This window comes from Galeopterus variegatus, unplaced genomic scaffold (assembly GCF_000696425.1).
Source record: "Galeopterus variegatus unplaced genomic scaffold, G_variegatus-3.0.2 Scaffold10313, whole genome shotgun sequence".
Classification (NCBI taxonomy): domain Eukaryota; kingdom Metazoa; phylum Chordata; class Mammalia; order Dermoptera; family Cynocephalidae; genus Galeopterus; species Galeopterus variegatus.
The window spans coordinates 12,353-35,275 of record NW_007736424.1 but is presented as its reverse complement, the minus strand read 5'-3'; the positions used below and the strand labels follow the sequence as shown (position 1 = coordinate 35,275).

Sequence of the window (22,923 nt, the reverse complement as noted above, 5' to 3'; positions counted from 1 at the left end):
GCCTGTTACCTCCCTTGCTGAACCAGAGTCACTCACAGTCCTCCTTCTACAGCCCTTTCCTGCCTTGTACAGTCCCCGAATCAGTTCTTTGATGGTCTGGAGACTGAGCCCACAAGAGCTCCCAAAGTGGAAACTGTCCTAGGCCCAGGCACATAGGAAGCTACATAGGAAATGCTTGTCGAGTGGAATAGAGCCAAGAAGGAATTGAAGAACCCAACCCCCAAATGGCAACTTGCCCGAGTCATCCAATGAGCCAATAAGTGACTGATCAGGGCCTGGAACTACACCTGGGTGGGTTTCACTTACACATTATCTCCTAGGGAGAGGATGGGCAGAAAAGGGGACGGAACAGATCAGGTCCTGCGGCACAGGCCCCCACTGAGAAGGCCCAGCCTGGGAAGGCAGGATGAGCTGGCAGAGAAGAAGGCAGAAGTTGTGAGCTCAGATCCCTGGGGAATCTCTGAAAAGTGGAGCCCCGTTTCCACTCCCCCAGGCTCCCAGGGACTCAGGCTGAAAGAGCAGGTTGAGTTGCTCACACTGCAGACATAGCACAGAGGACAGATCAGGGACTTGAGTCAGTGTGTAAGCCCATTCTCCCATCTCTTTCCTCTTAGACAGAGAGAGCTGGGCAGTTAAGCCCATCGTAGACTACAGTTGAGAGGGGACAAGATAGAGCGGGGAACAGAGAGGTAAACCCCAGACAAAGAACCAGAATGCCAGGAACTGGGTCGGAAGGCTGGTCCAAGTCAGAGGCCATTTTAGGGGAATATGCTCTCCAGAGGGGGCCCGAGCTAAGGATGGACACAGGCCTCCTTAAGGATGGAACAGTGTCAAAGTTTTCCAAGATGGAAATGAGGAAGTTTGGGGCCTGTTCCTACCCTGCATGGTGACCTGTTTTCTCCTAGCCCCTTCTTGCCCACCAGCCATGATGGGAATCCTGGTGGGAGGCTAGGAAGAGGGGCTGGAATATGGTGAGGGCTAATGTAGCTGATCCCAGGGACACATGAGAAATGAGGGCAATACGGTACTGCCTGCTCTAGAGTTGTGAAGATTTAGGCCCCGGATACCAGCCCCCACCCCCACCAGACCCTATCAATAAAGCTGAGCACTCACCATCCCATGGTGTGACTGTGTGGTGTCCTCTTCAGCTGGTTTTTCACTTGCCCCATCTGAAAACTCAAAGGGAAGCTGGGTCAGCCTCAGGCTCCTCGGCCTTGCTGGCTAGAGCCCAGAGGCCTCCACCTATAGTCTCTGCCTCGCTCCCAGGCCCAGTGCTACTTCTGCAGCCCCAGCCCACTGGCAGGTTCCTTTGCCCCAGCACGGACTTATTCCCCCTTCCCATAGACTCCTCATGCTTGTCGGGTTGACAAAATCCCTACCACTGGGTTGCTGCCTCAGTTTCCCCATGCTGAACTGCTTGGCTGGACTAGATCATTTTGTTCAGTCCTTACTTAAAACCACCTCTCTGGGACACTGGGCCATTCCCCTTGGTGCCCATCATGGATGACCCAAGGGCCCAGAATCCCATCCTTGCAGCCTGCTTAATTGCAGTCTCCTGGGCAGACACTCTACCCAGCCACACTTAAAGTCACCAGGCCTTGGTTTACACCATACACTCCCAGGGCCCTCCTCTCCAGCCCCTCTTCTCCTTCAGCTTGAACACCTTAGGACTCTTCCAGCCTCCATTCCCCTGGGGCACCAGCATGCAAAGCCCTTTGGAGCCCTGCAGTTTCCTAAAACCCTGAGTGGGCTTCTCTCTCCCTAGCCCTTGCCTCACTCTACAGACTGGCTCCCACCCAGCAGTCCTACTTCAATGGCCCAGAACATTGGAATTAGACTGTCTGTTAGAAATCACCGAGGCCAGCCTCTCAGCGTACACACGGCACAACTGAGGCCCAGAGAGAGGAAGGAATTTGTTGAGTTAGCTGGAACAACCACGACTCAACTGCAGTCAACTGACTCTTGGCCCAGTGTCACTTCTTAAACACCAACATCTGGTGACATCTTCCGCTGTGCAGCACTTCGGCCCAGAGAGAGGAAGGAATTTGTTGAGTTAGCTGGAACAACCACGACTCAACTGCAGTCACCTGACTCTTGGCCCAGTGTCACTTCTTAAACACCAACATCTGGTGACATCTTCCGCTGTGCAGCACTTTCCTACCTGAGTGCTGCCTCCTGCAGGAAGCTTTCCTTGACTATCCCAGCCCACATGGAACAGTCCAACCACGTTGTTCTCCTCAGTCCTGTTTGCCCCACACTAGCCAATGCGTTGGCCTCTCTGTTTTATTCAGAGATTCTACCTGGATTCTGCCTGACAGACATGTTCTGAGCCCTGGTGAGCCTAATCCTGTGCCCAGCTCTGCTAGGAGGAAGACAGGAAGAGACATGATCCCTGCCCACATTAGACCCCTCTCATATGCTACTTCTGATCCTCTTGGCCTTATATGATTGCGGGGACTTTGTCCCCTCGTTGCAGGCACTGCAGCAGCATCTGCTCTGCATAGGCTCCAGCCAGCTCCCCTCAAGTGCAACTTGACAGCACCTGTCCTCACGCCTGCACCTCCTGTCTATGTTCCCACCCCACTCCTGCCTTCTGCTCTCGTATATGCATGCACAGCAGGGGAGTGTGAGAGAACTAACACTCTTGGGGTGAACCTTGGAGCAATGGGAGTTAGTGGCTGGTGGATACATTTTTACCTCTTCCTCTACCCCCTCAGACTTTTCTGAGAAGCAGAGACTACCACTCAGAGCCATAGGTCACACTTGGTTATCAAGCAGAGGCCAGCTCCTGAACACATTCTCATCTTGTTTCTCTCTGCTTCCCTGCGTCACTCCCCCTTTCCCTCATTCTTGCTCCCTGGGATTGCAATAAAAAATAAGCAGCTGGTTAGCCTCTGCCACAGGCTCTGCTTTCCTGCTCCCTGGAGGAAGGAGTGGTCTGCTACATGCTGGGTGTCCCCTGAGGTTCCTCCTGGCTCTACCAGTGCATGACTAGGTCCGTGGGGTGGGCACTGCCAGATCAAGGCACAGACTCACCTTTGCAGGCCTGGCAGCAGGAGTCAGGCAGCGGGAGGGGTGCGGGACAGCCCGGTTCAGGGCAGGTCATGAGGCCGCAGTAGATCTGGCCCTCCTGACAGACAGAGCAAATGGGCTGGGAAATGAGCTCTGGTGAGGAACCAGCCTTGGGGACTAGGAGAGCCTCCTTCCCTGGGGGAAAGTAGCCTGGAGATCTCCCCTGAGAGGGGCAGAGAGGGAGCAGCAGAGCCTCCTGGGCAAGGCCCTGCCAGCTCAGAGGAGGGGTCTCCACTCCCATTCCAGGCCCTGAAGGTAATATTCTTTCCTCTTTTTGTTTTTGGCAGCTGGCTGGTACAGGGATTTGAACCTGTGATCTTGGTGTTATAAGGCTGTGCTCTAACCAACTAAGCTAGCCGGCCAGTCTTTCCCCAGGCTCTCACAGCAACCTGGTGAGTGGGAGGAGGGGAGCCTGGAGAGGGGCCTGAGCATCTGACATCAGAAAGACAGCTGGGGCAGAATGGACTAGAGCCCAGTCTTCTGACTGTTCCTGCTGAAATCAAGGTCCTTCTCCCCAGGCCTGGAACAGGGGCCTAGCATAGGGAGGGGGACCGGTGGGTGGCACCTGGGGCTCATCTTGCTCTTACTGAAAGCCCTTGCCCTCCAGCGTCAGGACCCACCTGTGAAAGGCAGACTGCAGGGGGAAGGGCCTTCTGGGAGCCAGGAGGCCAAGTGACTTTTGGTCAGACACCTCTCTTCTTTGGGCCTGAGATTCCTCCTCCGTGAAATGCGGGCACTCCCATCTGGGGTGTGAAGACCCAGTGAGGGAATGGTTGTGAAAACCCTTTTTAAATCGCAAGGCACAAAGTGCCTGACAGGAAGCGATGTTACCTTGAGTCCTTTCCCTGTTCCTGAGGGAGCAGAGCCTGAGAAGTAGGGATTCTGATCCCACAGATGAGGACAGGGGTCAAGCCAGTCCCATATAAACAGGGATGACAAGAAAGGAGAGACCCAAGTACCCAGGGAGAATGGACAAAGGAATCACAGAATGTTCTCACCATCTCACCACCATCATTTCTGTCTCTTCCTACAGCCCCCTCCTAATCCAGGCACAATGCAGGGAAAAGAACATGGACTTTGGAGTCATGTGGCCCTGGGTTTGAATTCTGGCTCTGCCACTTGCTAGCTGTGTGACCTTAGCTGTGTGACTTAGCTGCACTGAGTCCCAGTTTCCTCATCTGAAAAATAGGAATAGTGATATCTTAGGGTTGTCTGGATACTGTACATAAACAAGACACTTCTATGAACCTAATGATACAATATACTAGACCACTGCAAGAGGCTCAGGCCCTGCAAAAAGTAATCGCTCACTAGGTTGATTTATAAGTAGTTACTCCTCGTTATTTGCAGATTGTTTGCTCTGCAGCACAGACACTTTGAGTCAGAGCCTCAGACTGATGGGACCCTCTCACTGAAAAGATGCAAAGGCAGGCCTGAGACAGGTGACTTGTTAAAGGTCACACAGGGAACCAGGGCAGAGCTAGAGCTTGAAAACAGGTTTCTGACACCTCGTCTATGGAGAACATTAGAGTTCACTTGGTCAGACTTCTTTAAACACTCAGAGGAACTAAGGCCCAGAAAAATTTGATGATCAGGTAGTAAGGAGATCTGAGGGCAGGGGTTTCTCCTGTCAATTCACAGATGAGTTTCTCAACCCATGGTTAAGGATGACATGCCAAAAGATATTGGCAAAACTGTAGGAGGGCCATGCCTAGAGCCACCCCCCCGAAAAAAGAGGAGGGTGAAGACTTTCCAGATCAGGCCTTGCTTAGCTTCAGTCTCTATCCCCTGATGGATGACATGCCAAAAGATATTGGCAAAACTGTAGGAGGGCCATGCCTAGAGCCACCCCCCCAAAAAAGAGGAGGGTGAAGACTTTCCAGATCAGGCCTTGCTTAGCTTCAGTCTCTATCCCCTGATAGCACAGCAGGGTCAGCCCTGCCTGTTTTTAGGCACAACTCTGACCATAGGCAGGAGGAGTTTAATCAGCTTCAGATTAAATTCCATTCACTACAAACAGTCTGGCCTGTCTCTGTGCTCTAGGACTGATAACTGATCATTCACTTGTTCACTGTTTGATTCAACAATCATTACAGATGTCCTCTGTGTGCCAGGGCCCGGACTGAGAGCAGCACAGGATACAGAAATGAAATGGGTATGTTCCCTCCCCTCAGGGAATGCACATCTACAGGGGGAAACAGCTCTGGAGTGGAAGCCCAGGGAACAGTCACCTGACCTCGCTAGGGGCAGGACATTCGAAACCCCAGATGTACTTTTCCCCTGAGCCCCTTCATTCTCACTTTGCTTTGACCAAGGGGAACAATGCCCCCGAGACCATACTACTGTGCTCTTTGCAGGCACAGACCACTGTCTTGGGCTAAGGAAAAGAGAAGTCCTTACGGTGCAGCTGCAGAGGACACACTGGTTGGGCAGGCGGGAGGGGAACAGCTCATGGGCACTGAAGATCTCTCCATGTTGGTACATGGTCCCGTTGTGCTGGCAGGACTTTGGGGGAGCCCGGAGCCCAGAGGGGGTATGAGGTTCTGCAGATGGGAAGGAGTGGGAGAAAGAAGAAAATGAGGTTTCATGTAGATCTAAGATCTTTGCTAGAATTAACTAGGCTACTTTACTGAAGATTTTGCATTTTATCCCATCTTGGCATTTAAACTGAGCTCTGGTCTCAGCCTTCCCAGCCATTCTCTGTATCACCTAATCAAGAGGTCCTGCTGATATGCACATCTGACCATGTCACTCCCTCCTGTGGTCTTCCACCACAGCCTTTCAGCCCCTCATGTCTGGTCTGGCCCTGGCCAAGCAAGAAGGAAAGGCCAGGAGCCTCAGCTCCACCAAGCACCCCCCCACCCCCCAGGTGAGCATGAGTTAGTTCATTCAACAGCGAACGAGTGCTCATGGAGCAGCTCCTAGTGCCAGGCTCTGTTCTAGGTGCTGGGGATGCAGCAGAGAACAAAACAGTCACCACCCTCATGGAGCTACAGTCTAGTGGAGTCAGCTGGGATGTTCTAGACTGTTTCTGTGCTTGGTATAAACTCCTGTCAGGTGCTGGTCACCAGAGCCCCGTCCCCATCACCTGCCAGTTAGTCAGTCTTCATCCTGCTGGGTAGAGGGCTGAGCCTCGAGTCCTGAGAGGACCCACTTGCCCATTCAAGACACCTTGACTAAGCACGTTCTCTGTACCAAGCACCATGCTAGGCATTGAGAATGGAGGGACGAAAAAGCCTTAGCCCCTGTCATCAAGAAACTCACAATCTACCAGGTAGAGAGACGGCCACAGCAATGCCACTGTATGGTGAGGGCTCAGGAGGATGGAAGCAGAGAGGCTGTGGCAACACAGAGGAGGAGCCCCTAGCTCAGCTGGGTAGGGATGGTCAGGGGAGGCTTCCTGAGGGGGTTGGTGGCTGAGCTGAGCCTTGAACAAGTAGAGCCCAGCAGGCAAAGGGGCAGGAGACGGAAGGCAAGAGGGAGTGGAGAGCGTTGAGGAAGAAGGGGCCTGGGCCAAAGAGCAGGAGGAAATCCCAAAGTGAGCAGGGAGAGGTAAGGACCCCTGGAGTCAGCGTCAGACATGGGGGAGGCATGATGCCCCTCACTGGGCAGGACGAAGCGGAGAGCCTCTGTTCCCCTGGGAACCCAGAGCTAGGAATCTCCACCACCCAAGCCAGAGCCACAGTCAGATCCCTACCGGGTCCCACTCAGAAAATGAGCCCCTTCCACACATCTTCCACCCCCGCTCACCAAGACAGTCTGGCCTCTAGAGCCCAGAGCTGAGGCTAAGGCCGAAAGCTGGAGCCCCTTCTTTACCAATCACCTGATGCTTCTAAACATCAATTCTCCGCTCAACACGCCCAGCCCCCGTCTCAGCCGGCTTCCTCCTGGCTGGCCCTCACTGCCTAGGGTCCCACTCAGAAAATGAGCCCCTTCCACACATCTTCCACCCCCGCTCACCAAGACAGTCCAGCCTCTAGAGCCCAGAGCTGAGGCTAAGGCCGAAAGCTGGAGCCCCTTCTTTACCAATCACCTGATGCTTCTAAACATCAATTCTCCGCTAAACACGCCCAGCCCCTGTCTCAGCCGGCTTCCTCCTGGCTGGCCCTCACTGCCTACTTGGTTATGCCAGTTTCTTCTCAGACCACGTCTCCTCTCTCTTACCTCTACTTCCTACAATCCCAGTCTCAGAGGCTCGTAGAATCTTAAAATCAGGGAATCATAGACATTTAGTGTCAGGACACATAGAGTCCCTGAATCTCAGCGCTGGGAGGAATCCCAGAGTACACGTACCAACACCTGTGGTCATTCAGTCCCAGGGTTGTGCTCTTCCTACGGTGCCTTCCAGCCCAAGTCACTCACGCCACTTCCCAGAGCATGTCTACTCCCTCCAGCTATGGCCAGCCAGAGAGAGACTGGCCCAACTGAGCCAGTGAGCAGATCAGGCAAGCCCCCGTTTCCTTCAGCTGCTCTCCACAATTTCTCCCTCCTTCTGCCACGCACACCTACTTAGGAACAAGACGTTTTGCTGCCACCCCAGCCATGCTTGGGGATCCAGATGTTTCCTCCCCTGAGCACCTTTGTCTCAACACCTCTGATGGGTAGAGACCACCCCTGTCCTCCTGCAGCAGGAGTGAGATAAGGGTCCATGGGCGTGGGGAGGCTGGCACAAGGGGAGGCATGAGGCTACTTACCCACACACCTGGGGCAGCACTGCTGTGGCTCTGTCACGGGCTGCGGGCAGTGGACAGGTGGGCAATGGAGGCGGTAACAGCTCACATGGGCATTCTGAAGGGGACACAGGGGTCAGCACAGCTCCAAAGAACCAGTGCCTCCCACCTGTACCCATCCTCTCCCCAAACCCCGATGCCTCCCGCAGAACTCTGTACTTATTTTAACCCTGTGATGGGATTACAAACAATAAACTCAAATGTGCCCAGTCCCTCCCTGTCCCCTGCCTGCGAGGCCCACTCATCCGCATCCCTCTCCCACCCTGGAGGAGGGCAGACCTGTTCACGTGTTTGCTCAGGTGTTATGCCCTCTTCATGGTATTTGGGAAATACAAGTAAAAGCCTTGAGTTATCTTGACACTGATCTTGGTACTTTGATTGTACTATTTTAATTTGGGGCTTTGTTCATTTAACTCTGGACCTGAGCCTTGGGTTTGAGAGAGCATTGTAGCTATCTAGGGCAGGTGACCAGGGCAGGGACAAGGTTACAAACCTGATATAGAGAGGACTCAGCGCTTTGCGATTCCACTCCCTAAACCTCTGGGAGGTTTGGGTAATCCTGGACAAAGCCTTTGGAATTGGGACCAGAGAAGGGAGGGCCCAAAGTTCTTTAGCTTTTTCAGGTACAGCAAATGAGAGAGAATTGGGCAGAGGAACAGACACAGAAAGAGATGAGCAGAAACAGGGAGAGAGGCCACCACCCCTTCTGGAGGTTTTCCCAGCTCGCCAGGCAGAGTCTGTCAGCCCCTCCTCAGCCTTCCCACAGCTTGCTCTTCCTCCATTACGAGCATCACCGCACTGTATTGCGACAAACTATTTACATCTGTCTCACCTATTACGCCATAAATTCCAGGGGAATTGTCAGCACTGGGCCTTGCTGCGAGTTTGTGCCTGCTGAAGTCTAAGTGAATGAATGAGTGAGTGAATGAGTGAGAGCAAGGGAAGGAGGGATGGATGGCCTCTCTCAGATGAACGAAGCCAGCTTTGTTTAAAACTTTGAAGGTGGCAAAGTTTGTTTCCAGCCCTCTTGCCCCTGGTTCCTTCCCACTGCCCTCTGCCTACCCACATTCCCTAACAGCACTTCTCCCAGAGACCACCTCTTATCCCACGGAAGACCCTAGAGCAGCCCTAGCCCCTTGGGGTCACTGCTTCCAAGATGGCCAGAGCTAATTGCAAGGACTAATCAGTGCTCAGGGGCATCCTGGAGTCCACAGAATTGTTCTGAGCTTGGCCTGTCATACATGGGTGCTTAATAAGTGTCTATAGGGTAAACTGAGGCCCTCAGATGAGAAACTAGGGAGGAGTGCAAGGGACTGTGTGGCCTGAAGAATTAGAATTTCTTTCTTGATTCTGGCCTTGGAGGAGCCAAGGTATGGAGATTACCAGCAACACTCTGCAGGAAATAAGCCAGAGACAGGGAGGAGTGAAAGGGTGGGGGTGAGGCATGTGGTACAGCCATTTGCAGCTAAAGGGAACCTCCCAGGAAAGTCACAACTACCACTTATTGATTGGCAACTAAGTAGGGGCCTTATGTTACCAATAAACAGATTATCTCACTTCATCTTCTCAATAGCCCTAGAGGTAGATACTATTATCCCCACTTTCAAAAAGAGCAGCAGAGGTTAAGTTGTCTAAGATCACACAGCAGGTAAACACTGTCGCTAGGGCCCATGCACTTTCCACTATGCTGAGCTGCTGCTGGTGGCCGGGGTGTGGACTCTTTCAATCACTCAATATCTGTTCCATGTCTACTGGGTACCAGGCCCTCTCTGAGCTCTGGGGACACAGCAGTGAGGGAGACTCACAAGGTTTCTGTTCTCATGGAGCTTACATCCTAGCAGCAGGAGATGGACTATAAAAAAGTAAACAAGTAGGAACAAGACAATTTTGGATGTTAAATTTATGATAATAATAAAACAGAGTAATGTGATTTAGTTAACCGGGTAGACTATTTTAGAAACAGTTGTCAGGAAAGGCCTCATAAGGAGGTAACATTTATGTTATGGACAGGGAGATGAGAAGGAGCCATTTGTGAGAAGATCTGGGGGAAGAACATCCCAGGTGGAGGAAACAAGCAGACGGGATGAGGTTAAAGTGTTGGAGGAACCGACAGAAGGCCGCTGTGGCTGCGGCGGAGTGAGAAGGTATGACTGCAGCTGGAGAATCGGGCAGAAGTCAGATCATGCAGAGACCCAGCAGGCAATTTGAATTTCACTTTAGGTGCAGTTAAAAGCTTTTGTCTACTGGGTGCTTTAAGGGCAGAATGACACGATCAGTTTTATATTCAGAAAAGATCATTCTAGGGGCTGCGTGGAGGACAGAGTTAGACGGGGGATCAGGGAGACCTGCTAGGAGGCTTGTGTAGCAGCCCAGAAGGGGGATGTAGGTGGTTTGGATTAGGGGGGTGGTGATGGTTGGAGAGAAGTGGTATATTTTGGAGATATCAGCAACAGTCCTTTGGGTTGAGAAAACTGTGTGTGTGAACTCTGGGGAAGGAGAAGTGAAATAACTGCAACGGATCACAAAACTTGGACTTTGTCAACTGAACCACATGATATGTCTGGAATTTTCTGTTATGGTTTCCTTTCTGTTCTCTGGCTATATTTCATAAAGTTCTTTTGGAAAAGGCTGATTAGCCTCATGTGTGCTAAGCAAAATGGGGGGGAGGGAAACATGGTGGGGGGGTTGTGTCCCCATTTCTACCTGGGGCCAACATGGTAGAGGCAGTGGGGAATCAGAGGGAAGGACCCCAGGAGGAGTGAGACCCCTGTGTCAGAGTCAGGAGAGAGGCTGGCTCACCACCTCCTCCACCTCTCAGGGTCTCCTCAGGAGCTCTTCTCAACTCCTGAGGGTTCTGTTTTTAACAAGGGAAGCTCTTAGAGACCCTTTTCATCCCTCTCCTGGCTCTGTGCAGGGAAAGAGGGGCTGAGGGGCTGGCTCCAGCTGGTAGCTTGCTACCTTCTCCCCGCAAGCACCAGCACCCAAACAAGGAAAGCTGGGGACATCCAGACTGGGCCTCAGGCAGCTGAGCTACAGCCAAGAGTTTTCAATCCACTAAACAATTCCCTCCTCTTCCACCCCTCAATCTCATGCCTTACCTGAGAATTCTAGACCACATGGGGGATCTCATTTATTCTACACAGTTGGTTGTACAAGACCCTGTGGAAGTGCTGGGTTGGGTTGGGGAGGCAGGAGATGGAGGTGAAACACAGATGTGGTCTCTGCCCTAGTTGGTCTAGCCACTGGCAGGGCATCATTCTGGGCATGAGTGAGGGCTCAGAAGGACCTGTTGTTAGTGGCTTGGTCTAGTATGGGCACTACTGACAGACACAGAACCCTGGCCAACAGTGATCAGGAGAAAGAGACAGAGAAACGTACGTGGGATCCCATAAGAAGAAAATACTTCCAGGCTGGCCGGTTAGCTCAGCTGGTTAGAGCACAGCCCTATAACACTAAGATTCAGATCCCCGTACAGGCCAGCCGCCAAAAACAAACAAACAAAATACTTCAGGTGGGAGTTATTGGCCCATTTGGGCAAAGCTCTGAAGAATAAGTATTTGGGCCAGTGGAGTTGGGAGAATAAATACATCCACAGGCAGGGCAGGAGAGGTGGCTGGGAAACAGCATGTGAAAAGGAAGGAGTGGGAGGTAGGGTCCAAAAGGCTCTGTCTTGGGCTGCATGAAGGCAGGGAAGCTGGCACTAGCACGAGGTGGAAAGAAGGCTGGGACAAGAGATGGGAGACGCAGCTCTTCATCCCAGCCCAGCCACTGACCCGTTGTGCAGCTTATCTGTAGGAGGCACACAGTTGCTGTCTGCTCCTATGTTCTGAGTACTCAGTGGTGAAGTGGCTTACCCCAAGTCCCTCGCTGCCGCTGACAGCATGATTCTAGGGGCCTCGTTCCAAAGTGCCCCAGAACCTCCAGAGTCAGACTGTCTTCCCTCCCTCTGGGGTGACCAGACATACCTGACGCAGATGGCCAGGTGACCAGAGGAACCTACCTCAGAGCAGGTACAGCGCAGGCAGTACATCAGGCCTTGTGGCTCCAAGTAGGGGTGCCAGCTCTCGCCGGGGGAATATCTCTTCCCATGGAAAAGGCAGAACATGTCTGGGCCTGGCAAACCAGCCGGGGCTATGTTAGTCCCAGGAGGCTCCAGCCCAAAGACCCTGTCTCATTCTTCCTTCATTCTGGCTCTAGGAAGGATCTCACATAGACCACTCAGGAGAAAGAGAATCTGCTGCACAGCTGGGCATGCTCTCCTAGTCAGGGGGCCAGGATGTCTGAGTTTGCATTTCTGCTTGATCACACACTTTCTGTGTCATGTGGGTATGTCACTGCCCCTCTCTGAGCCTTAACACTTATCTCACAGGGCAGTTAGGGGATCAAGCAGTGAAAATGCCTTACGGATTTATATTGTGGTATAAATGTCAGTTATTATGATTAGACGAATAATATGAGGCCCAGAGGGGATAAATTACACTGCTAAGGCCACACGTCAACTCAGTGTGTTCCTTCTTCCCTCATAATCACACTTGTTTTCTTCTTCTTTGTCCCATTTTGCTTATTTTTTTATTTAGTACATCACCACACTCTTCCCTCCCTCCCTTCCTCTGCCATCTCCCTTCCCCATCTACACACACACACACACACACACACACGTGTCTCTGAAAGCTCAGACATGGAGGAAGCTCTGTGATCCATTTAGCCCTGTCTTCTTACACGTACACACACACACACACACACACACACACACACACACACACACACACACACGTGTGTATGTGACTTCTCTGGGTCCTGTGACCTAGCTTTTGAACAAAGCCACTCAGTCACTTTCCTGCTTTTATACTGTGCTATGTCCCTATAACTCAGTGAGCCACGATGGAAAGGTTGTTAGAAAACTGACTTTACATATCCTTAAAGATGGTGGTTGCTACTACTGTGATTTGTAATTGGCATGCCAATTGATTTTTTTGTAATCTGTGTATCAGCTGTCAATATGGAGATGAATGCTTCTAAGAATGATCAGAACCGTATGTTTTGTTAGGCAGATTAGATATCTCTCCTGCAAGGCTGTTTTCCTGAAGGCTCCACCGCTCTCTCCCCTCTCCTGGCTGATCAATCCTTCCCTGCCCTCACCTCTCACCCACTCGCCACTGCAGCCCAAGCCCTCTGCCTCCTTCCCTGACCCTACAACCATCCTCCACAGAGGGGCCTGGTGGTCTTTATTTATAGTCCAGAAGGGATGCTGTCATTCCTATGGGAAAACTCTCCACTGCCTGAGCTCTTTTTGGGAGGAACTGGGAGGCCCAGCACAAGCTACAAGCTAAGTGCCAGCAAAGGTTTGTTGAATTAAATCAGATTGAAATATGGAGAAAGGAACCAACATTTATTGGCTATTTTCTCTGTGCTGAACTCTTTATAGAAGTTACTTAATTATCTCATTAACATTACTGTTTTGAGACTTAAATTGGATAATTCTTGTAAAATGCTTACTGAGCCTAGTTCCTGACACTTAATTGAAAAAATGCTACTATTATGATAATTATGGTAATCATCACAAAGACACTACAGAATGGACATTATCATCTGGAATAGGTGATAATATCCACCTTGCAGCAGCCTTATGATGAGAAAACTAAGGCTTACAGAGACTAAATAACTTGCCTAAAGCCATCTGGCTAGTGATCTGAACCCAGGGATCCTGGTTCCAAGGCAGAGCTCCTTCAAATTCACCTCATCGCCTATGGCTTTTTACCCAGTCCCAGGACCTAAAGACCAACTTCTTTCTTATCTCTCTGCCCCACCAGCCACCATTCCCCACTCCCTATTTTTTCTCCTAGACCCCTATTGGTCCAAAATCCAGAAGCTGCCTTTCATGCCTCCTCTTTCCCACCTTCTAGAGTCAAGCATTTTGGAAACATAGGCTCTCACACTTTCTAAATCACATTCTCTTAGACTTTTAAACTCAGAATCGCAGAGCATGGAAAGCAGACTAGTTGGAGTGGGGGCTGGGGGCTTACACACATGGTAGGAATTCTCTCTCAACATTGGGGGGTGGGATGGAGCACAGCCCCTGGCACACACCTCCAAGGAACAGGAGCTCATGGGCCATTCCTAACCACTAGGAAGTTCTCCTTGTAAGAAGCTAAAACTGGCCTCCCTCTGGCTCCTCATTCTGCTCCTGCTCTGCTCTCCTGGACCTCCCAGGACAAAGATTTGAGGCTGTTGTTGTAATGCCTTCAGTGTGTACTTCCAGGGCCACTGAGGACCATAAGAACACGTTGGTTAGTCTCTACCTCTTCACCCCATCCCGAGCCCCCCAAACTGGAGAGGGTGATCAAACAGCAGATCCTATTCCCAGCAAGCCAGCAAGGCCCGGCTGGCCCGTATCAAATGAGCTGTGTTTATCTCTCAGCCTCCACTGGCAGGGAGGGTGGGACACAGGCCCAGCCAGAGTGCTGGTCAAAGCCAGCCCAACTCTCCAAGGAGTGAATAATGTCTTTCTTCCTCAGTCCCCTCCCCTACCAGGGAGGAGGTGGTTGCAACATTGCCACCACCCTAGGTCTCAGCCTGCTGCTGAAGAAACCCTGTCCTACCTTTCTTGAGGCAGCCCTGTAGCCTCTGCCCTTGTGCCAACTGGCACCCTGTCTACCTCACTGCCTGCTCAGAGCATGAAGACAGAGTGTCTCAGCCAATGCCTAGGCCAGGAGGCCCCTTCTCCCACCAATTGACCTGGCAGAGGCTGGGAATACGGGGGGACTGGCAGGAGGCCTTCTGTGGCCGCAATCTCCACCCTGCCATGCCCTCTAAGGTGAGAGGCAGAAGGAAGGGTGGCATTGCCTGGAGCTACTTCTTTCTCTAGGCAGGTGAGGGCCCAAGGCCATGCCAAAACCAGGTGGGAAGAGAACTGTCAGATGGCAGGGTTCCAGCAGCCTTGGCACTAGACCCAGTTCTTACACATGGCTGGTGGAAGGAGCTCTAGCTCTTTAAGCCACACATTTACTGTGTGACATTCAGGAAAACTATTCCTTTCCCTGAGCCTCAGTTTCCCATCTGCAAAATAAAGGGAGAGGTAAACTATGATCTTGAAAGGTTTTCTGCTTAGATAGTTTATGAACACATGATTTCAAGATTCTAAGTCGTCAAAGTTCTAGGTTGCTAAGATTCAAGATTTGAGAACTCCATGATTCTAAGAGCCCACATTTCATTAGAACACAAAGTTTTTAGAATTATATGATGTGGTTCTAAGATTTGATCATGCCAAAATTCCATGATTCTTGGATGTGTTGATGGCCTTATACATCCCAGGCTCTTGAAGCTCCAAGGTGGATTGGGATGAGGTTTAGGGAGCCAGGAGGGCTAATCCTGAGTGACATTGTGAAGGAGGCGGAGTTTGTCTCTCACATCTCCCCCCCTTCCCATACATGACCTTTGGTCCTCTGTGGCCTTCCCACTCCTACCCTGGCCCTGGGCCTGCTCTGCTTTCTCTCCCATCCCACCACCATTTCTTATCCCGCCCCCTTGTGCCACGTCTCTCTCCCCAGGGTGAGGGCCAAGCATGCCTTTTCTCAGGGACTTTCTGGAGTCAAATAGGCCAGGGTTCAAGTCATGGATTTGGCTTTTATTTGCAGCCTGAGTTTAGACAAGTTGCTTAACCATTCCAGGCCTCTGTTTCCACATCTGTTAAATGGGACTAGAAATAATCTCTACCTCTTGAGGTTATGGTAGAATTAAATCACATGTGTAATATGCCTAGTGCCTGACACATGTTAGATGCTCAACTAAATAGTAGCTAAAAACAAAAATGAAATCTGGATGCTGACCCCAAACTTTCTTAACAGTCTGTTTCTCATGGTTTTTCTTTTACTCCCAGTGTTCTATGTAGCAGCCCCCAGGCACCTATTTGGGGCATGAACATCATAGTACCCACCACAGTCAAAGCCCCCAAGTCTCACTTACAACCACATCAACCTATTTGCTGTGGCTCCCTGCACTCTTCTAGCCCTATCACAAGCTAGTTAAGTTTCCCTTAATACCACCTCAGAGTGGGACACAGAGATCGAAGTGGTTTAGAGGGTTGGAGGAGAGAATGGGAAGGCATGAGGGAGAGGCAAGAGATCAGGCTAGAGAGAGAGGCAGAGGCTCACGAAGGCCCTGGAGAGCTTGGAGGCCTGGAACATAATGTAAATAAAACACAGTCCCTGCACTCAAGGAGCTCACAGCCTAATGAAGAAGACAGATAGATATAACACCTACAGTTTGACAAATGCTAAGACAGTGTGAGCATGGGGTCTTCAGGAAAGGCTTCCCTGAGAAGATGCCTGAGCTGGATCTTGGAGGAGTTAAGGTGCAGGAGGAAAAGGGCTTCTCAGGCAATGGGAGCTACATGCAAAGGCACAGAGGTGGGAGTGAACATGGTACGTGCTGGACACTGAGGTGGCTGGGTGTGCTAGATGCTAGCTCCCCTTCCTGCAGGAAGTGTCCACTTGTATAGGCCACAGCCAAAGCTCTTAACCTATCTTAACAGACTTAAAGTGATTGGACTTAGTCAATTCTGGATACAGGGCAGCAATGTTTACCAGACGGACTGCAAATGTTATCATGCCACCCTGAGCCTGTCATGAGCTGGCTCCTGCCAGCTTTTCCAGCAAAACTCTTTGTGGTGGCTGTGTTTTCAGTCTCATCTCCTCTTGCTGAATTTCTCTCTTTTCCACAACATCAGGCTCCTTCACACTTCTGTGCCTTCCCACATGCTCCACCTGGAATGTCATTCCCCATCTCCAGTGTTTGACCAACTCCTTCTCATCTTCAAAAGCTGACTTAGATTCCCCCTTTCCGTGCAGCCACTCCAACCGTCCAGGCCACTGGCCTCTCCTTCGGAACTGAGTTCAGTCTTCTATTATAATTCTCATCACAATGGGTTGGAAGTACTTGTTAACTGAGATCTTCTTAACTAAACTGTGAGCTTCTTGAGAGCAAGGACCAGGAGCTGGACGGTTAGCTCATTTGGTAGAGCATGGTGCTGATAAAACCAAGATCAAAGGTTTGGATCCCCATATTGACCAGCTACCACACACACACAAAAAAAGTCATACATAAAAAGAGAGCAAGGACCAGATCTCATTAAATTTTGTGCTCAGCGCAGAGCGTACAGAGTTGATGCTTGATAAATGAATGAACAACGAAAGAATGGGGTTAATGGAGAGGGAGAGTTTCTGGAAGAGAAGCTGATCGACGGTCCTTAATCCTGGAAACCTCTTTCTCTAACAAAAAGAGAACTTCATTATATGAGAGGAGAGCCAAATCCCTCTCAGCACTTCTACCTTGCCACCTAACAGGAATGAGCCTTTTACCTCCCTTTCCAGCTCCCCATCATCTGAACTCCCAAACTACCTGCCAAACCAAATAACACCATGTACAAAAAGGTCAGGAGCGTAGGGTAGCTAAGAGGATGAGCAATGATTCCATGATCTTCAGGTGCAAGTCAAAATCTCCAAACTGTCCCCATCCAAGTTCATCCCACAGTCTGACTTGAAACTCTCATGCTATGATAAAGGTCTTGTATAGCTAAGAGGATGAGCAATGATTCCATGATCTTCAGGTGCAAGTCAAAATCTCCAAACTGTCCACATCCAAGTTCATCCCACAGTCTGACTTGAAACTCTCATGCTATGATAAAGGTCTTGTATGGGGTGAGTTAGGACAGGTAGTGTGGTTGGGAAATCTTGCAATAGGAAGAAGAAAAGACAACCAGAAAGAAGCTTCTGGCCTGGAGGGGAGGCTGGATAAGGCTGTGAAAATGGCACTAGGAGGGGCTGAGGTGAGAGGAGAGAAGTCTGGAATTGTGGCTGGCTCGTCCCCAGCCAGCAAGAACTCAGGAAACCTGAGTGAGCCAGGCTGCTCAGGAATGTGAGGACGTTTACATCTCTTTCCTCCCGCCCACACAGCCATACTTTCTCTATTTATTTATAGTCCCCTCTTCACACAAACAAACTTGCTCCCCTCTGAGACATAAGCTCTGCTCTGGGCTCTGGCACCCGACGGAGGAGGCCTCTCTGAAGGGAATCAAAGGAAAAACCTCAGCTCCTCAGTTGCTCAGCTGTGCAATCTAGGGAAAGGGACCACACTTCTCTGAACCTGACTGCTTTTATCTGGCACATGACAGATGTACAGGAGCACAGAAGGGTGTCAAAGGAAAGAATTGTCAAGCCAGGAAAGGCAGTTTTGTTACCTGTCAAGGGGCAGCGGGCAGGGATGGAATTGCTTACATTCTGCTCTGCCTTGGACATATACACTTACACTCAAAAATCTTAGAAAGTTAGGGACTCAGAGATGACATCCAATTCCCTCATTTTACAAATGTGGAAAGTGAATCCCAGGACTTGCCTAATATCACTGTTTCATGCCAGCATAAACTCCAATGCCAGTCTTCAGAGCTGGAGAGGATGCCTATAGTGACACCCATCCCATAAGGGACACGACTAGAAGAAATGGCTTCAACTTGCAAACAAAAGGACTCAGGTGAGACATTAAGGAAGAACTCCTGAGTACAATAGGTAAGAGAAGAAGGCTGTGGAAGAGCCTTCTCTAGGATGGGCTCCTGCCCAGAGGCAGGGGGATGCCTGAAATGATCTCTGCACTGCATCTCCGAGGGGCACCACTCTCATGCCAGTCCTTTTCTTTGGGAGTCCAAGGGATTCAAGGTCCCTCTCCCAGACCCGGCGCCATGGCCGGCGGCTGGGGGAACTTGAGAGTCCAGTCCTTGCCTGAAATGATCTCTGCACTGCATCTCCGAGGGGCACCACTCTCATGCCAGTCCTTTTCTTACGGAGTCCAAGGGATTCAAGGTCCCTCTCCCAGACCCGGCGCCATGGCCGGCGGCTGGGGGAACTTGAGAGTCCAGTCCTTGAACAGGTGCAACAGCTGGAGCAACAGTGCAGCTGTTGCCAGGCTCCAGCTCAGCAGCCTGCAAGCCAGTGAGTGAGGCAGAGACCTCTACTGGTGGGAAAGAGGAGGTGCAGAACACCCTAGTCAGACCCAGAGCGGGCCTGCCTGGAGCTGGATTTCAGTCCTTTCCCAGGTGGTCCCCACCCTCTCATGCACATCTGGACAGGTGGATGGGGGTGCAACTAAGATGAACAGTAGGGTAGGATCTCCACTGGTGGGTCTCTGAATACATCCACTGCCCCAGGCCCTCCAGGCACTTTTTTCTGGTGTCTGAGGGTCTGTCTGTCCACTCCTCCCTGGCAGGGCAGGAGTACACACACTCCCCCAAATCCCTTTTCCAAAGGTTGCAGTGGACTCAGAATCAAGGCAACAACATCTATGAATCCTATAGACTTAGAATCGTGGGCTGTTAAAGCTAGAATGGTCCTCAGAGATCATTCTTTATAGGTGGGAAAACAGGGGCAGAGAAAGGCAAATTGCCCTGGGTCATGTTTGGATTGGTGGCAGAGCCAGGGCTAGAGATTTGACCTTCTCACGCCAGGTTTGCCCTCAGTACCACATCACACCGTGGGAGCTCCCTTCCTGCCCCATGCCTGCTTCTGGCATCTGGGATTCCATCACCTGGGAACAAAAGCTTCAATTTTCATAATATATACAGAACCCTTGCAGAAAAGAATAGAGGGATCGATGTTTTTACTTGTCAACTGACTCTCCTGAAAGCAAGATTGGAGGGAGGGAGGGAAGAGAAAGCAGAAGCATGGAAGACATCTAACAGGGACGATCAGCCAGGGAAGAGCACGAAGGAGAGGAGCTGACACAGGGAAAAGAGCACTGCAGAGGGAGGAAAGAAACTAGTCAGCTTCTCACCCCACCGAGGGGATGAGTGCCCAGAGTAGCCAACATCATACACGTGTGTAGCTCAGCCTGGGGCTTAGGTCAGTACTGGTCAGTAACCAGGTCAGTGACCAGCCTGGGTAAAGGCTCTAGCCTGGGGGTGGAGTTGGGTTCAATCTGTGGTCAGGGCCGAAGAGTTATAGCTGAGTCTGTGGCTGCAGTTAAATTCAACCTTGATTGGGATCAGGGCTCAATCTATGGATGGAAATAGAGCCAAAGATAGGATAACCTTTGCATGAATAGCCTTGTAATTTAACTGAAGAGCAAGCTGCCACCCGTGCTCACAGGCCCTTGACATTCATTCTGCAGGGCTTGGCTCCCTCAGGGCTCTGACACCAAACAGACTTGAGAATTTCCATCAGTTGGCATCACTTCTGGAAGCACCTAAGATGCCACCAGGAGATTCCTTACCCACAACAGGCTTGAGATCTCACTTAAATTAAGATGAGGCCCTTCATAAGAGACCTTCAAATAGGATCCTGGCAAATGACTACAGGGTTGTTTCTAGATTCATAGATTGTCAGCACTAGACCAAATGAGGCTCAGAGAAGGGTAGTGATTTGTCCTATTTCACACAGCCAGTAAGTGACAAATCAGGGACTAGGATCCAGGTCTGTTCTTTTCTTTAATAAATTTGCTGTGTGACCTTGGGCAAGTCACTCCCCCTTTCTGACCTTCAGTTTAACTATAAGAATAGATAAACTGATGAGTAGAAGCAGGTGACTTTTGAAGGCTCTTCCAGCTCTGACATCCTAGAATCTTAACACTCCCCCCTGAATGCCAGTCCACCTCACCTTAACTCAGTGAGTTGGCTCCATGTCTTTTTTCTCACATGTCAAGAGCTCTATATTTACAAGCCTGTAGGAGAGATACTGGCAGAACCTAGTGAGAGGTATAGACCCAAAGGCCAGTGTAGGTATGGAGGAGGGGAAATCAGAGTGGATCAGGCCACCAGGAAGAGTTTGCTGGAAGAAGTGTTAGTTAAGCAAGGCTGTGAGGTCTGACAAGATATGGGAGGCAAAGAAGAGGGGTGTGGGGAGGATAGGAGCAATCCTGCACAATGGTCTGATTCTTGGACATTTTCCAAGCTGCATCAAGGGCAACGATATCTGGAGAAAAACTTTGCAGGCTAAGAACGAGGTGCTAAATAGAAGGGAGGCAGGCATGGAGGGCATCCTGTACTCAGTCTCTTTTAGGAAACAGGCAGGTGTTAGAAGGAAACTCTGGGGGGTCCAAGGAGCCAAGGGAGACATTTGCTGATACTCTGCACTGTGCTGGGCATTTTAACACATCACCACCTTTAATCCTCCCAAGAACTCTTCAGGTTCCAGGTTAGTATCTCTCTTAGGCAGATGGAGAAATTGAGGCTCAGAGAAGTTGTGACTCATGAAAAGTCACATGGCTATAAGAGGCAGAGTCAGGACTTGAACCCAACACTGAGGTCTTTCCATTACTTGTTCCTAAGGACTCAGGCTGCCAGCAGACACGCAGCCTGCCCTCACAAGCAGAGGCAAGACTGAAACAAAATCCAGCACCACCAGCTCCAAAAAGTCACGTGCAAAGGAAAGGCATGGATGGGGGAGCTGAGCTGTGGAGACAAAGGAGCACCAGGCTGGAAGCTGGAAAACTGAGGTCTTATTCCCAGGCTGTGCCCTGCATGACCTGGAGCAAGCCACTGCCCCTCCTTGGCCTTGGTTTCTTTTTCAGGTATTTCAGGATTTGAAGTATGCTCCTTCTCTCTCAATAAGAGAATCTTTGGTTTGATTTCCCATACTCACAGCATTCTAAGAGATTGGCAGGGGAGGGAGAGGGTGTCCACAAGCCTATTCTGGAAACAGTAAGAAAACAGGTTCAGAGAGAGTATACAACCTGTTCAAGATTACACTGTGTCTAAGTGGAAAAGAATGAACTAGGGAACTAACATTTTTTGAGAAGCTACCATGCACCAGCCTGTGCTAGATGCTTTCCTATGTTCTCTAATTTGACCTCACAACAGTCTTAGGATTTTTATTCCCATTTTATAGATTAGGAAACTGAGGCTCAGAGAGGTGCCCTCTATGCCTGCCTCCCACCAGCTGGTATTTAACAGGGCTGGGATGATGAAGACCCTGGCCTATCTCACTGTGCCCTGCTGCCTCCCAGAGTCTCACAACTCCAAACCAGGGTTCCTTCAGACACTGCAGGGCAGGGAAATAAGTGTAGGATTTGGAGTTAGAAAGTTCTGGCTTTGGATGGCTTACTAGCTCCGTAAATTTGAGCAAATTCCTTCTCTTTGCTCGGCCTAAGTTTTCTCATCTGTAAAATGCAAATGATAATACTCATCTCATTGGAGTGTTATGAGGATCAAAAGAGATAAGGGAACGGGAAGGTTATCTAGTTAGCTCTTATTTCTTTCCAAGGGCTCTTTCCAAACGCAATAGCCTTTTCGTCTTCGTCACACCCCTTACCTGCAGCCAAACATACCTGACTCTCTCCTAGAAATATTAAGTGCCCTCCCCAAAGCACAGTGACCTGCACGCCCTCTCCTTCCCCCCTCCCCGCCCTCAGTCCCCCTGTCCTCAGATCCATGCAGCAGCCCCTCAGCTCGGAGTCTTGCCAAATTCCTCTGGTCCCCTCGATTCACCAGCTCACACTGGTCCGCAGAGGAGTCTCCACCCCTCCCGGCACAGGTGCTACCCGGATGGCCGTCAGGATAGCTTGGGGACCCAGGTCTGGTACTTTCTCGCACATCCCAGGGCTCCCGCATCCCTCCTCTGCCCACCTAGCCTCCCCCTCTACTTACGGGCTCGAGCGTGGGAGTCCAAAGGGAACCAGAGCAGCGCGAGTCCCAGCAAGGAGGAGATGACCCTCACCTCGGGAACCATCCTTCTTCCTTCCCCCAGGGTCAGGCCGCCCGGCGCTGAGCCGGGAGGAGAGGAGGGAGAAAGTGAGACGGGAAGGACACTGAGGCACAGGGGCACAAGTCACTCTGCAGACCCAGGGAGGGCTGCTGCTGGAGGAGAGTTAGAGAAGGCTCGAGCAGGAGCGAGGAGGAGAAAAGGCGGACAGAGAGGGAGGTCTAAGGTGGGAATTAGAGAAAGGTGGAGAGAGATGGAGAGATGCAGGAAGGTCCGGCAGGAGAGAACAGCAGTCAAAGAACGGGAGAAGGTGAGAGTGAGAGGAGGAGACCAAACAGGGGAGAGGACCCGGGTCTGCAGAGCGCGCAGCGCCGGGCGACGCGCGCGGGACCAGCGGGTGCTCCGGGCGCGCGGGCTAGAGGCGGCCGGCGCCCCCTGCT

General features: G+C 51.0%; 1 protein-coding gene across 2 annotated transcripts in view; it reads right to left on the bottom strand.

Moving 5' to 3' along the window:
- Positions 1 to 22,923, bottom strand: part of CHRDL2 (chordin-like 2) — a 31,494-nt gene extending 8,571 nt beyond the window's left edge. The window contains exons 1-6 of one of the 2 annotated variants that reach the window (XM_008594181.1): positions 22,429 to 22,923; positions 11,803 to 11,915; positions 7,767 to 7,860; positions 5,473 to 5,615; positions 3,037 to 3,130; positions 1,114 to 1,169 (exon numbers count right to left, since the gene is read on the bottom strand). In XM_008594181.1, the coding sequence (XP_008592403.1) occupies positions 1,114 to 1,169; positions 3,037 to 3,130; positions 5,473 to 5,615; positions 7,767 to 7,860; positions 11,803 to 11,915; positions 22,429 to 22,510 (582 nt within the window). In that variant the 5' untranslated portion in view covers positions 22,511 to 22,923. The remainder of the gene's footprint in view (positions 1 to 1,113; positions 1,170 to 3,036; positions 3,131 to 5,472; positions 5,616 to 7,766; positions 7,861 to 11,802; positions 11,916 to 22,428) is intronic. The other variant, XM_008594180.1, reaches the window with a different exon arrangement.